Source organism: Bubalus bubalis, chromosome 4 (assembly GCF_019923935.1).
Source record: "Bubalus bubalis isolate 160015118507 breed Murrah chromosome 4, NDDB_SH_1, whole genome shotgun sequence".
NCBI classification, from domain to species: domain Eukaryota; kingdom Metazoa; phylum Chordata; class Mammalia; order Artiodactyla; family Bovidae; genus Bubalus; species Bubalus bubalis.
Genome location: NC_059160.1, coordinates 71,924,526 through 71,940,956, shown reverse-complemented (window position 1 = coordinate 71,940,956; position 16,431 = coordinate 71,924,526). Strand labels below are relative to the sequence as shown.

Genomic DNA, 16,431 nt, shown 5'->3' with positions numbered 1-16,431 from the left:
ATAGCTTGGATGTTTCTTCATTTTCTTAGACTCTGTAGCCAATCCATCAGCAACCTATCACTTCCACCACCAGCACCCCGGTCCAAACCGTTATCAACTCCTCACTGAACCACTGAACTAGCCCTAATGGTTGACCTGCTTCCACACTTGGTCCCTGCAAATCATTCTCCACATAGCAGCCAGAATGACTACTTTAAAGTACATATTAGATATGGTCACTGTCTGCCCAAAAGCCCTTAATGGCTTCAATCACAAAGAACAGTGTCTCAACTCCTCACAATGGTGTAAAAGCCCCATGTGATCTGGCCCTCCCCCTTTGCCCTTAAAAAAAGATGTTCTTTTCATTACAGGGGACTGGAATGCAAAAGTAGGAAGTCAAGAAATACATGGAGTAACAGGCAAATTTGGCCTTGGAGTACAGACTGAAGCAGGGCAAAGGATAATAGAGTTTTCCCAAGAGAATACACTGGTCATAGCAAACACCCTCTTCCAACAACACAAGAGAAGACTCTACACATGGATATCACCAGATGGTCAATACCAAAATCAGACATTATATTCTTTGCAGCCAAAGATGGAGAAACTCTATACAGTCTGCAAAAACACGACCGGGAGCTGACTGTGGCTCAGATCATGAACTCCTTATTGCCAAATTCAGACTTAAATTGAAGAAAGTAGGGAAAGCCTCTAGACCATTTAGGTATGACCTAAATCAAATCCCTTATGATTATACAGTAGAAGTGAGAAATAAATTCAAGGAATTAGATCTGATTGACAGAGTGCCTGAAGAACTATTGTTGGAGGTTCATGACATTGTACAGGAGACAGTAATCAAGACCATCCCCAAGAAAAAGAAATGGCAAAAACGAAAAATGGTTGTCTGAGGAGGCCTTACAAATAGCTGTGAAAAGAAGAAAAGCAAAAGGCAAAGGAGAAAAGGAAAGATACACCCATTTGAATGCAGAGTTCCAAAGAATAGCAATGAGAGATAAGAAAGCCTTCCTCAGTGATCAATGCAAAGAAATAGAGGAAAACAAAAGAATGGGAAAGACTAGAGATCTCTTCAAGAAAATGAGAGATACCAAGGGAACATTTCATGCAAAGATGGGCACAATAAAGGACAGAAATGGTATGGACCTAACAGAAGCAGAAGATATTAAGAAGAGGTGGCAAGAATACACAGAAGCACTGTACAAAAAAGATCTTCATGACCCAGATAATCACGATGGTGTGATCACTCACCTAGAGCCAGACATCCTAGAATGTGAAGTCAAGTGGGCCTTAGGAAGCATCACTACAAACAAAGCTAGTGATGGAATTCCAGTTGAGCTATTTCAAATCCTAAAAGATGATGCTGTGCAAGTGCTGTGCTCATTATGCCAGCAAATTTGGAAAACTCAGCAGTGGCCACAGGACTGGAAAAGGTCCATTTTCATTCCAATCCCAAAGAAAGGCAATGCCAAAGAAGGCTCAGACTACGATACAATTGCACTCATCTCACACGCTACTAAAGTAATGCTCAAAAATCTCCAAGCCAGGCTTCAAAAGTACGTGGACCAAGAACTGCCAGATGTTCAAGCTGGATTTAGAAAAGGCAGAGGAACCAGAGATCAAATTGCCAACATCCGTTGGATCATCAAAAAAACAAGAGAGGTCCAGAAAAACATCTATTTCTGCTTTATAGACTAGGCCACAGCCTTTGACTGTGTGTATCACAACAAACTGTGGAAAATTCTTCAAGAGATGGGAATGCCAGATCACATGACCTGCCTTCTGAGAAATTTGTATGCAGGTCAAGAAGCAACAGTTAGAACTGGACAACAGACTGGTTCCAAATCAGGAAAGGAGTATGTCAAGGCTGTATATTGTCACCCTGCTTATTTAACTTATATGCAGAGTACATCATGAGAAACGCTGGACTGGATGGAGCACAAGCTGGAATAAAGATTGCCTGGAGAAATATCAATAACCTCAGATATGCCGATGACACCACACTTCTGGCAGAAAGCAAAGAAGAACTAAATAGCCTCTTGATGAAAGTAAAAGAGGAGAGTGGAAAAGTTGACTTAAAACTCCACATTAAGAAAACTAAGTCATGGCATCTGGTCCCATCACTTCATGGCAAATAGATGGGGAAACAGTGGAAACAGTGATAGACTTTATTTTGGGGGGCTCCAAAATCACATGCAGATGGTGACTGCAGCCATGAAATTAAAAGACACTTGCTCCTTGGAAGAAAAGTTATGACCAACCTAGTCATCATATTAAAAAGCAGAGACATTACATTGCCAACAAAGGTCTGTCTAGTCAAAGCTTTGGTTTTTCCAGTAGTCACGTGAGGATATGAGAATTGGACTATAAAGAAAGCTGAGCACTGAAGAATTGATGCTTTTGTACTATGGTGTTGGAGAAGACTCTTGAGAGTTCCTTGGACTGCAAGGAGATCCAACCAGTCCATCCTAAAGGAATCAGTCCTGAATATTTATTGGAAGGACTGATGCTGAAGCTGAAACTCCAATACTTTGGCCACCTGATGCAAAGAACTGACTCATTTGAAAAGACCCTGATGCTGGGAAAGATTGAAGGCGGTAGAAGGGGACGACAGAGGATGAGATGGTTAGATGGCATACAGGCTCATTGGAGATGAGTTTGAGTAAACTCCAGGAGTTGGTGATGGACAGGGAGGCGTGGTGTGCTGCAGTCCATGGGGTTGCAAAGAGTCAGATTCAACTGAGCGATTGAACCGAACTGAACTTTGCCTGTAACTCTAACCATTCTCCCTCTTGCACCTACCATAAAATGGTCTTCTTTCTGTTACAGGCCATGCTGGTTCCAAACTAAAAATCAAAGTCCCTAGTCTCTCTGGTTCATCCTACATCCTCAGATACTAGGTTAGTTACTGCCTGACATGTAACATGTGTTCAGTCATATTTTTGGATAGATGGCAGAGAAACAGTGACAGCAAGCATATAAATACCTTGTAAAACTACTTGGTCTCAGAGGATGACAAGTTGAGTAGGCTTTTTTTTTTTTTTTTTTTTTTAAGATGAGAGAAATTTGAGCATGTGAAAGATGCAGTTCGATCCCTGGGTTAGGAAGATCCTCTAGAGGCGGGCACAGCAACCCACTGCAGTATTCTTGCCTGGACAATCCCATGGACAGAAGACCCTTGCGGGCTACAGTCCATAGGGTCACATAGAGTTGGACACAACTGAAGCAACTTAGCACGCACACAAATAAGAGATATTAGGAGATTATCCAAGAGCTTCCAGGTGGCGCGAGGGGTAAAGAATCTGCCTACAATGCAGGAGATGGAAGAGATGTGGGTTCAACACCTGGGTGGGGAAGATCTCCTGGAGGAGGAAATGGCAACTCACTCCAGTATTATTACCTGGAAAATTCCATGGACAGAGGAACTGGCAGCACTACAGTCCATGGGGTTGCAAAGAATTGGACACAACTGAGCAAGCACACCATCCAAAGGAGTCATAAAATCACAGAATATAAGAGAAAATTAGTTAATTTAGGAAAAAATTACAACTATACCTAAAAAGTAATCATACAAAGGGATTTTATCTCTCTATGCCAAAGTTTTTTGGTCTATAATTTAAGGGGTTGGGAACAATCAGCAATTTCCAATCACTATCGAGAACTTCCCTTCAATTATTTTCCCTCATGATCCCTCTTGGTTATTTCACACTTGGTTATACCACAGACACAGGAAGTTCTGATTAGCAATTATATGTATCTGATTACTAAAATAATCATACTTAACAAAACAGCTTAGTTGGGAAATCGAAAGCTCAGGAAATTTGAGTGATTCATATAAGGTCACTCATATTTTTTAAAAGCAGATGCCATTGTCTAAATATGAAGAAACTGGCCCAAACTAGCACAGGGAATCAATGGTACCAATTCCAAACCACACACAGAAAGTGCAGAACTGAAAGACTTTCGAAGAATATGAAGAAGGCATAGTTTTTTCCTTCTAGTTAGAAAAAAAGCAATAATAAATCCCAGGAAATTGGAGGGAAAAAAGCACACCTGTGTAACAAAGTCACAGTACAGGGACTTCCCTGGTGGTCCAGTGGCTAAGACTCTGCACTCCCTGAATGCAGGGGGCCTGAGCTCAGTCCCACACGCCACAACTAAGACACGGCACAGCCAAATAAATAAATACAAGTCACGGTCTAACCATGAAGCAGATTAAATTGGCATGACTCTAAGCAACTGGTACTGTACAGGAGAACCAATCTGACGTCTCACTATGGCGATTCTTTTCTGAATGTCACAGAAATGTTGTATACCCTATAATACCCTAAAAAGTTAAATGAGAAAAAATGTAAGTAAAAGAAAAGACTACAGGAGTGAGTCAGAACAGTATATGAGGAAGAGGATGGACTCTGGAGCCAGACTGCCTGAATTCAAAGGATTTAATGTCTCTGTGCTTCAGATCCTACTCTTAACATATGAACTATCGTAATATTTTATCTCCTTGATAAAGTTACCATGAGCATTAAATGAGTTAATATATGTAAATAGTACATAGTGAAAGTAGTGCCTGGCACACAGTAACATTTGTATGTATTTGCTATTATTATTATCATTACTATTATTTAATATGGATGATGAAATATAAAAGCAATGGGACAAAATACAAAGATTTGATTCACAGGAAAACACAAGAGCCCTAATGGACAAAAGTGCAAGGAGTGGAAATAAATGAAACAAAGAAAAACATACAGATAATGAAAGAAAAGGTAATCTCTAAAAATGAGTTATATACACCAAGATGGATAACACAAATACAATGTCACAGTGGGGAAAAGCAAGTTATGGAGGTTATACATCAGATAATACCATTTATGTAGGGTTCCAATATGTGCAAAACTGAACAATAAAATATGTAGGGATATATCTACAGTAAACCTATAAAGAAATCAAGAGTTTATTAGTTATTTGTCTTAAGTGATAACCACAAAATACATGACTGTGAGCAATTCTAGGCTAAGGGAAGATGGGCCTGGTGAAGGTCACACAGGCTACTTCAGCATTCCATTCCTGAAGCTGAGTAGGGGTACCCAAACTTTTAAAAATTATTCTTTATGTCTTGTATAGATGTTATATACTCGTGTGTGTGTGTGAAATATTTTACAATAAAAAGAGCAAAAATTTAGTAACACATTTTAAAGGCAGGAGAAGATACTTTTTTTTAACCTCTCAAATTAGTTGTTTCTTTTTCTTTAAAAAGCTCAATGGAAGAGATTTTCTTCTTTAATGATAAGATCAAACTAACTAAATTAAACAGTTAAATATATTTCTAGGATGGTCAAAGGTAAATTCCACTAGCAGTGTACCCTGATAAAAGAGGACTTTTCCTAAGTGAGATATATCTCCAAGCCTAAACAAACAATTCTTAGCTGTACATTTAGAAAAATCAATGTAATTTCTCATGTTTAATGCCATTACTTTAGATGGGATGGTTATTAATAATATGATGTTTCTAATACATTGTAACCTATCCTCTAAATAAATACTAAATCTTTAAAAAGGTTATGCAATTTTGCTATGGATCAAATTACTGGGCACAGTAGTCTACAAGGTTCAAATAGGATCTTAGTCTCAGAATAACCTTTATATTTAGTTCCACAAAATAGCTTGAACCAAGTATAACAAGACAATAGATAATTTTGTGTAATTTATTAATCATGTCACTTCTGTTAAAAATTATGAAAGCTACTTGAAAGCTACTTGAAGACTTTTAGACAAGCCATAGATTACAGAATCTTAATGCAAAAGCAATATCAGGTATTATCCATCCAAAATTTGTTCATTTTACAGGTATGAAAACTGAGGCATAGGAAGCTAAAATGCCTTAGATAAGAACAGGACTAGGAAACCCAGCCTTTCTAGTGGCTATCCAGTGACTATGCTGACTCCCTTGGGACATGAGCATACACACAAGAATGCAGATATGTCAATGAGTCTGCGATTTTTCAACTGATCCTGCACAAAGGTAAACACCCTCTGCCTTCAACCCATCTTTCCAGCCCCTTCTGACTAGAAGGCATGTTCACACACCAAGAAATCAGGAACAGGGCCAACAGTGCGTGCACTCTTTCATGCTCAGTCAAGTGAGCCTAGAGCCCCAAAACCTTACTTGTGGTCCCTTACCCACATCAGTTCTTTTGTACTGTGCACCTTTCCTTATTTCACTCTACTAATCTAATAGAAGCAATAATGTTAATATGAGTAACAAGAAACACTTTCTCCTTGCATGAGTTTAAGTCAGTATCTGATAATATTCTGACCATTAACAGCTAATAAAAATAACCTAATAATAAATAATTTATTTATTACACTGTTAATCCAACACAGGAATGCACTAAGGAAAGATTAAAAGAAGTAAAAGGAACTCGGCAAACACAAACCCCGCCTGTTTACCAAAAACATCACCTCCAGCATCCCTAGTATTGGAGGCACTGCCTGCCCAGTGACAACCGTTAAACGGCCGCGGTATCCTGACCGTGCAAAGGTAGCATAATCACTTGTTCTCTAAATAAGGACTTGTATGAATGGCCACACGAGGGTTTTACTGTCTCTTACTTCCAATCAGTGAAATTGACCTTCCCGTGAAGAGGCTAAGATATGTATGGATGTGAGAGTTGGACTGTGAAGAAGGCTGAGCGCTGAAGAATTGATGCTTTTGAACTGTGGTGTTGGAGAAGACTCTTGAGAGTCCCTTGGACTGCAAGGAGATCCAACCAGTCCATTCTGAAGGAGATCAGCCCTGGGATTTCTTTGGAAGGAATGATGCTAAAGCTGAAACTCCAGTACTCTGGCCACCTCATGCGAAGAGTTGACTCATTGGAAAAGACTCTGATGCTGGGAGGGATTGGGGGCAGGAGGAGAAGGGAACGACAGAGGATGAGATGGCTGGATGGCATCACTGACTCGATGGACATGAGTCTGAGTGAACTCCGGGAGTTGGTGATGGACAGGGAGGCCTGGCGTGCTGCGATTTGCTGCGATTCATGGGGTCGCAAAGAGTCGGACACGACTGAGCGACTGATCTGATCTGAATCTAAGATAAAAGAAATACCTACCTATAATAGTCACTAGAGATCTCTCCCAACCCCAGCCAAGCTCGGATGCTCTGTTAACCAAACACAAGGGAAGCAAAAGAAACGAAATAATAATGGTAAATTCAGGGTTCTTGGATTTATATAAGGGCTGTCCTGATATTTGTTAAGGACTCTAACATGTAGCATGGGTTTATTTTCAATGTTGCCTTAACATATGTACTGAAGGATTGATTTTGTTTTGTTTGGATTTTCATTTTTGCTTTAAATAAAATAACTGACCCAATAAACTATAAAATTTCACAGTGTAATTTATAGTAATAGAAGACAGTCATGCCATGGCCATGACAGATTGCAGAAAAGTCCTTCATACAAACCATATACTAATTTTTATCTCTATAGTAACAGATCATAGCCCTAAAAATGATGCTCATACACCTGAAAATTTAATTTTTAAAAAGTGTTCATGTACTAATCCCTAAGACTATTTAATAGCCCGGCTTTAGCATAAGGTACATTGCCTAGCATAAAGCAGGCAACTACAGTTGAAAGAAGATGTTGAGAAGGAGTTTTCCTTTCATTAAAAAGTTTAGCTATGGCTCACATTTTTAAACAGAAGTCTCCCCCACATCCTGAAGTGAGATGACAATGAGTTGCTGAAAGTTGAGACCTGAGCCTCCCTGAGAGTATCCATAAAGCAGGAAATCGTGTTGTCTACAGACTTGTGAGTCATAATTTCCACATATGTGTACTTTCCAAACATATGATAATGCATCTATATTTTAAAATATTCAAAATGTTATGGTGGCTGTTTGTTAGTATATATTTTCTCAGTCAATACTACTAAAACTACACTGCTAGCATTTCTTAAATGAGTTAGAAATGACTCTTAATACTTGGACATAAACACGTCACTTTATACAAGCATTATGAACAACGTACTATTTTTAGAAACAGAACCAGGATAGACAGTTGGTCAGGAACTAGGCCTTGAGAACACACTTCCTGTACCAGCACTGTTTCTCTATTTCCCCTGCAGTCATCTTCATACTCTACAAACCTCTCTACCTACAGTCAGAGCAAATAAGTCTTCTCAATGAAGTAAATTCCCTCCACTTTCCTTCAAGAAGTCGAGTATCAAGAAATTGTCTCACAGTTTACAAATCAGCACACAGCTAGGCAATCTGAGTACACAAATGCCAGGTCACAGCTCTGCTACAGGCTCCCCCAGCCAAGCATCAGAGTCAGGGTATAGTGGCCAGGGTAGTCAACTCAAGTATTCAAGAACCTTGTAGGTGACACTTGAAGAGATAAGAGAAGCAAAGTATTCTGTAAGAAAGCAGGAGGGATGTGATTTATTATAAATTATTTTCCTAGAGATTGGGAAAAGAGTACGTCAAAGCTGTATATTGTCACCCTGCTTATGTAACATATATGCAGAGTACATCATTCGAAATGCTGGGCTGGATGACTCACAAGCTAGAATCAAGATTGCCAGCAGAAATATCAACAACCTCAGATATGCAGATGATACCACTTTAATGGCAGACGGAGAAGGCAATGGCACCCCACTCCAGTACTCTTGCCTGGAAAATCCCATGGATGGAGGAGCCTGGTGGGCTGCAGTCCACTTTCACTTTTCACTTTCACTTTTCACTTGCACGCATTGGAGAAGGAAATGGCAACCCACTCCAGTGTTCTTGCCTGGAGAAGCCCAGGGACGGGGGAGCCTGGTGGGCTGCCGTCTATGGGGTTGCGCAGAGTCCGACACGACTGAAGCAACTTAGCAGTAGCAGCAGTGAAGAGGAACTAAACAGCCTCTTGATGAAAGTGAAAGAGGAGAGTGAAAAAGCTGGCTTAAAATTCAACATTCAAAAAACAAAAGTCATGGCATCTAGTCACATCACTACATGGCAAATAGATAGGGAAAAAGTGGAAACAGTGTCAGATTTCATTTTCTTGGGCTCCAAAATCACTGTGGATGGTGACTGCAGCCACAAAATTAAAAGATGCTTGTTCCTTGAAAGAAAAGCTATGGCAAACCTAAACAGTGTATTAAAAAGCAGAGACATCACTTTGCTGACAAAGGTCCATAATATAGTCAAAGCTATGGTTTCTCCAGTAGTCACGTACGGATGTGAGAGTTGGACCATAAAGAAGGCTGAGCACCGAAGAACTGATGCTTTTGAATTGTGGTGCTGGAGAAGACTCTTGGGAGTCCCTTGGACAACAAGGAGCTCCAATTAGTCAATCCTAAAGGAAATCAATCCTGAATATTCATTGGAAGGACTGATGCTGAAGCTGAAGCTCCAACACTTGGGCCACCTGATGAGAAGTACAGATTCATTGGAAAAGACCCTGATGGTGGGAATGATAGAGGGCAAGAGGAGAAGGGAGTGACAGAGGATGAGATGGTTGGATGGCTTCATACACTGAATGGACAAGAGTTTGAGCAAACTCAGGGAGACAGGACAGGGAAGCCTGTCGTGCTGCAGTTCATGGTGCGGCAAAGAGTCAGACACATTTAGCAACTGAACAACAGCAAGGAAATTGTCAATGATTGTTGTATAAATAAAAATCTGAGCATGGCAATAAAAAATGCCCATAAAGAGACTTACCTGGTGGTCCAGTGGTTAAGAAACCACCTTGCCATGCAAGAGACACTGGTTTGATCCACAGTCTGGGAAGATTCCATATGCTATGGGGCAACTAAGTCCATGTACCACAACTAATGAAGCAATTATTGAAGCCCACACACTCTAGAGCCCATGCTCCACAGTAAGAAAAGCCATCGCAGTGAGAAGCCTGCAAATGCAATGAAGACTAGTCCCCACTCTCTGCAACTAGGGAAAGCTCATGCATAGCAATGAAGACCCAGCACAGCCATAAACAAACAGGAAAAATCATTTTTTAATTGCCCATAAAGAATAACAACAACAAACCAAAGAGTCCTCCATCTGGTGGGAATCACATCCGCCTCATATTCTTGGGGAGGGTGAAGGGAGGAACTGGGAGGAGACTTAGCAGAACCTGTGTTCAAGGCCAACTGAACAACTTGGAAGAAGCCCAAAGTCCAGAGGAACAAGGCTTGGTGATGATGAAGACTTTTAAGGAGTTAGTTCCTTAGCTTAAAAAAAGATAAGAAGCCACTGAAGGAAATTAAGCAAAGATGTAGCAGCAACAATTTTGCAGTTTAGGAAGGTCATCCTAGCTGCAGTATCCTTTCCTCAATATTTCCCAGGCACTATTTGTGGAGGGAGAAGATGTCATGTACCCTAAACAAGGAAAGTTCATAAACAGAATGCCATATGCTGATCAGGCATTTTCAGTCAGATCAAACTGTATCTTCTTTACAATGCTTTTCCTTGTGCCCTTGTTCTTACTCCAGTCAACAAACGTTTCTTCCCCCCTTTATTTTTAACCTTCCTTACTCACACATGTTTTATCTACAGTTCCGGACTCTTCAAGCTTCAGTCTCACATTTCTAATTCTACCACACTCTTCCACATGAATAGTCCACCAGTACCTCAAATGCAATAGATCTAAAACACAACTTATTTTCTTACCCCCACCTACCAACCTGCCCCAAGTTCACTCCTCCTAATCGCCCAGGCTTCACATCTTACCATCATCTTTTATTCATCCCTCTCTTTTTCCCTCTGTTTATCCCCACATCCAACTAATTGTTTCTTTCTGTCTAATTCACTTCAGCCATGCTTCTCCAATCCTATAGGCACTCCTGGCTTATGTCTTCATTCTCTAACAAAAACTCTTGTAACTTTCCCTTATTAGTCCAGTGGTTTCCTTCCCAATTCAATTCATCCTCTGGATAATTAGATAATAATATATCCTATAATTCAACTCTGATTACGACATTTCCAGGACCAAAAATAACTTCAACCTCATAGCCTACTGAGTCCAAATTTCCTAGACTAGCATTAAAGCCTTCCGTTTTCTAGGCCAAACCTAATTTTCCATCTTTGCGCTTTATTTTCTCTCTATGCCCCCTCATATATGCTCCAGTTGTGTCCTGGTCAATCTGATCTGGGAAATATTGGGTACTCAACAAAAGTTGATTTCCTTCCATATGAGTTTGCTATATTCTCCTTCCCCATGCCATCTCAATTTATAGGAAAACATTCCATCATTCTGAATAATTGATTCTCACACAGAAAATTATCATATTCATGGAAAATCCTGTAAAACCTAGAAAACAGACAGGAACCTTGCCAAAGACAAGCAGTATGATTGAGCTGCAACGTCAAAAGAAAAAGGTAGTGACAAGCAGGATGCCATAGAAGTTTCAGAACATTTGAAAAGTTAGAAGCATTACATGTGGGACAATGGATGCTAACAGTCTACCAGAGTCCTTCAAGATGATTTATTGGTCTCATAGAACTTATAATCCCCCGAAGAAGATTCATACATGTGGACTTCATAATGCAAGGTAGTAAAATCGTGCTCCAGCCAAGGTACAAAATGTCTTAGAAGCATTAAAAAAAGTGAGAAATTCTAAGAGATTAAGAAAGCTTCATAAAATGCCACGCAACAGAGGCTGTAAGGACTTCAACAAATCTTAAGAAAAAGGTATTCCAGGCAGCAGAAACGGTCTAAAGGAAAGGTAGAGGTGGAAAATGCTACAAGTGTGAGAAATAGGAAAACAACTGATGAACCCTGGGCCCCTAAACTATTACTATTTTGAATGTCTCTAATGATCACTTACACAGTTTTAATGAATTAGGAGTGTATGAGCTATTTGAGCTCAGGGTTTTACTTCAATGAATTCCTGAAAACAGGCAGATGATTATCTGCAAGATGGATTAGTCGTTATTAAACAGGATTTTCACAACTCTGTTGGATCCTAAGCTGCGTCATAATCCCTGAGTGTGGTGTTGCACTCAGTTTATTCCCGGAGGCTGGCTCTTCGGCATTCCTGCAGTAGTATGACTGAAAAGCTCGAACATCTTGGAATCCCATTGAAGGTGACACACGTCTACACACACATTGCAATCAAGGGAACATTATACATGAATTTTAAGGACTAGTAACTTTATAATAGAAAGTTTAAAAATGCAAAGTCAAACCATGTAAATGCTTGCATAGTACAAAGAAGTCTACAATTAGAAGAGACTGTAGAGAAAATCTAGATTAAACATGTGACCCAAACTATGTCTATCTAGTTATTCCAGGAATTTGGAATCAGGGCTCATTGATTTAGTGTCTCCCTGTGCTTGGCATTGAGGGACACCTACATATCCAGAAACCACTGAGCACCCACATATGACTGTGAACACAGCGGGGGAAAGATCTCACACAGAGAGATCAATGAAGCTAAGAAAGGCAAAGACTAGAGACAGAGGAAGTTCCAGGTTTTCCATTCCTAGTCCCTAATAAGGTCTGCGTGCATTTGACTTCCATCACATTCCAGTCTTTCTTGTTCCTAAAACTAGTTCAAGTTCACCGCTGTTACTTGGAACAGAAGCTTAAATGAGGCAATAACCAAAATCCTTCATAAGGTCAATTGGCTGATTTATTACTGAGCTACCTTTTCTATACTTTCTTCTCATTTGTATTTCCTTTAAAAGCCATAACTACGACTTTGGTATATTATAGAGACAAATATGTGAACAGGGATCCAGGACTGTGTTGAGTATTTTTAAAAAGAAAATCCATCATCTCCAGGAAGGAGAAAATGTAGGAATCTTCAAGGTAAAGCCTTGAGGTATCTGCATAGCAATCAGGGATGCTAACAACTGGTAAATTTTTTTAAAACTATTTATCTTGTATTGGGGTATAGCCCATTAACAATGTGATCATTTCAGTTGAACAGTGAAGGGATTCAGTCATACATATACATGTATCCATTCTCCCCCAAACTCCCGTCTCATCCAAGCTACCACATAACACTGAGCAGAGTTCCCTGTGCTACACAGTAGGTCCTTGTTGATTATCCATTTAAAGTATAGCAGTGTGTACATGTCCCTCCCGAACTCCCTAACAGTCCCTTCCCTCAATCTTTCCCCCGGCAACCATAAGTTTGTTCTCTAAATCTGTGAGTAACAACTGGTAACGTAAAGAGTTATCTGATTACTCTCCTACCCAAAGCCAATATAATTCTGAATAAACCAGATGAGTAGATCCCATTCAGTCTCCTCTGAGGCATGAGAAAAAGGTCATAACTGAGCACAGTGCATTTTATCTGGAATGCCCCGAGTGACTAGCCACAGTTCTCCCAACCATACAAAGAGGTCTGGGTGCTCTCCAGTGATATCCCTGACCCAGACCAAATTTCAACACTGAATACCAAAACATCTTAGGGCCTGCTTTAACTACTGACCCTATGACATAACCAGCACTTTCTACTATTAGATAAGGGGAAGAAAGTAACAGAAGGTTAATAACATGGCACTCTTTTTTCAGGTGTATACGTCTGGGGCAAGTATCAAGATTTTCCTGAGACAGATCCCGTCTCCCCAAAGCTGGATCCACACCCAACAGATTTGACTACAAGGAGACCAGTTAAACATGTAGAGCAAGTCAGAGTTGACAATCAGAAGTCTGGACCAATCTAGTGGGTGGCTTTGCAGGTTTATATAAACAAAAACAATCCTGGAGGATCCTGGGGTTGGAAGGGACATAGAGACTTATGTACAAATTCAGCACTTTACAGAGAAGGAAGCTAAACATTGAAACCAAATTCATCAAACAAATCCCTAAATACAGTAATACAGGTGAGATGAAAATCAAAGGGACTGTGACCAGATTGTGACAGAACCAAAAAAGATTATTTCCTAAAGTTTCTCTAATGGTTGAAAATTTATTTTTAATTATAAAAGAAATACTGTATTAGAAAAATCTATGAAAACTACTGTTGGGATATTTTTTTGGATATTCTTATTACTTAAGTTTAGCAAAACGGTTTCTGACCAAATGGGTTAGCATTTCAGTTAAGGTATTAGACCAAGCACCTTTAAAAGTCAAAAAACTGTGTGTTGATTCAAAAACCTATCTGATGTTGTATATTTGCAACCTTGGCAGATAGGCAGTTTAGGCACTGTGACAAAACTCTAAACGGCAGAGAGTTGCTTATTTTAATACATATTAAAAAAAAAAATCCAGACATTCACGTAGGGCCCTAATAAAAGTCACCAGAAATTAGACTTATATGTCAGCTGGGACCAAAATTAAAAGAATAAATGTTTAAATGGTCCAAATATAAACTTGGTTTTCAAAATTATTGGCAAGGGGCCATAGTACTCCGGATTTCAGTCTTCAAGGGCTGCTTGACCACAAGTATTAAGTCAACACATAACTGAGGGGAAAAAAAACAACATATACTGTCTGGAAGTACAATCTACCCTTTATCTGCAGCACAGTATATTTTAGAAGACCGCTGATAAAATGTGAAGATAGAACCTGTTGTGTCCCCCAAGAAGTGCTAGTAAACTTACTTTTAAAGTGTAAATTTGTTAAAAATAGGTTTTTTTAAAAAAACAATATTAATCAGAAGCAAACATGAAATTGATATTATTTAAATTAACACCAATAATCTGCACACACTAAATATTTTTTAAATCGCCTATCCATTTTATAAATTACATGAATCCTAAGGATTCTTTTATAGACAAAACTAACTTAAAAATCTACTTTGCCACCACCACTGCAAATGGAAATAGGAAGCAAAAGACCAGAGGGTGTTGAATATAATCTATACTTAGTAGAGTCAGTTTTCAACTAATTTATAAGTCTTAGGTTTTAGCCATATCTTATTTTGACAGTTTAGATTATTGGTGGCAAAAACAAAAGCAAACTAAAATTTCCGAAGAAATCTCAACTCTGAGAAGTTATATTTTCTGTTCTTCCATTCCAGATAACATTAGGCATCGAGAAGTTTTGATGACTATATACTTATCACAAATATAAAGGCTCCTGCAATTTGACATTTACCTTAAACTCTACATTTGTACTTTCAAATAATTACTTTTTATAATAATCTTATTCCACATTATTTAGAGAAAACTATCTTTAAAAATCGTCCTGTTGAGACTGCAAAATTACCTCGCTTGATAGCTTGTAGTCCTAAACCAAATAAGGCAGGAATGGCACCTTTCGATCTTATAGTTGTAAACAGCCCAGGGTGAAACTTTCAAACCAGACTCCGATGCCCTTTTTTCCGCTCAAAAACAAAACAAAACTGGTACCTGGAAAACTCGGGATTTTGTTCAGTTTTGGCCTATTAGACACCAGCCGGGCCCTCGGGAGCCTGACCCCGCGGCGAGGGCGGCGGTGCGCTTCTGGGTGCGCCGCTTGTCGCCACGCGCCCGCCGCTCCTGGCGCTGTCCCCCTACTCGCCCGGCTCCCCGGCGCCCCTCCCGGACGCGCGGCGGGAGGCACGGGCCTGGCTGGCCGTTCCCACGCGCCCGGGCCCGTTATCTCAGCGGCTGCTGCGCAGGAGTACCCCCCGGCCCCCGACACACACACACCTCCGCGCGGGGCAGAGGACTCCGAGGTGGTCCCCGCCGCGGACCCGCGCCCTCCAGAGCCCGAGGCGGCGTCCCTTCCCCAGCCGCCCTGCCAAGCCCCTCCCTCGGGGGCCCACGTCGGTCCAGAGCCTCCCTCCGGCTCAGGTTCGCTCCCGGGACGGGATAAGGTGTCAGCGACGCTGCCAGACGCCTCCCGTCGGCGGGGGCGAAGCCAGCCCTGACCTCCTTCTATCCGCCTCTCACCACCCGCGCCCCTCTTGGGCTCAGGATAGGGGGGCTCCCGGCAGGAGGCTGAAGGGGGCGCTGCCGGCGCTCGCAGGGGAGCGGAGGTCGGGGTCACATCTCAACTCGGCGGGGTCCGGGCGTGAGGGCAGACAAGGGGTGGGGGAGCGAGCCCCAACTCACCGGACTGCACTGCTCCCCGGGCCGCAGCCGCGGCCAGGCAGAGGCTGAGGCAGAGGCAGAGCAAAAAGGGGCGCGGGAGGGTCCGCCGCGGGCTCATGGAAGTGCCAGGGAGCCGCCGCCGCCGCCGCCGCCGGCGCCGCTGTCCGAGCCTCCCTCCCTTCCTCCCCGGCTCCGGGCGACGGACGGGGCGGCGGGAGGCATGACGGGAAATTCCTGGGCACGGGCAGCCGAGTCCAAATATGAGCAAAGGAGACGAGCGAGGGAGGACCGCGGAGCTCGCCCGCCGCGGACGGTGCCCGCTGCCCGGGCCTCGGCAGCGGCCAGCTCCCTCCCTTCTCTGAATCCTCCTCCTCCACGGCTGCCGCCCCTCTGCCAGAAGGCATCCCTTTCCAGTGTTGGGGCCCAAGAGCAGAGCGGAGCACGGGTCCCGCCTAAGACCCCTGAATTAAAAGAGAGAAGAA

General features: G+C 41.6%; 1 protein-coding gene across 4 annotated transcripts in view; it reads right to left on the bottom strand.

Annotated features, from left to right (window-relative positions):
• MSRB3 (methionine sulfoxide reductase B3) overlaps positions 1-16,173 on the bottom strand; it is a 176,618-nt gene extending 160,445 nt beyond the window's left edge. The window contains exon 1 of one of the 4 annotated variants that reach the window (XM_025283912.2): positions 15,971-16,173. In XM_025283912.2, the coding sequence (XP_025139697.1) occupies positions 15,971-16,067 (97 nt within the window). In that variant the 5' untranslated portion in view covers positions 16,068-16,173. Of the gene's footprint in view, positions 1-15,283; positions 15,519-15,565; positions 15,775-15,970 lie in introns of those variants that run through there. The other 3 variants (XM_006066448.3, XM_006066450.4, XM_006066449.3) reach the window with 3 other exon arrangements.
• Positions 16,174-16,431: the final 258 nt, after the last annotated feature.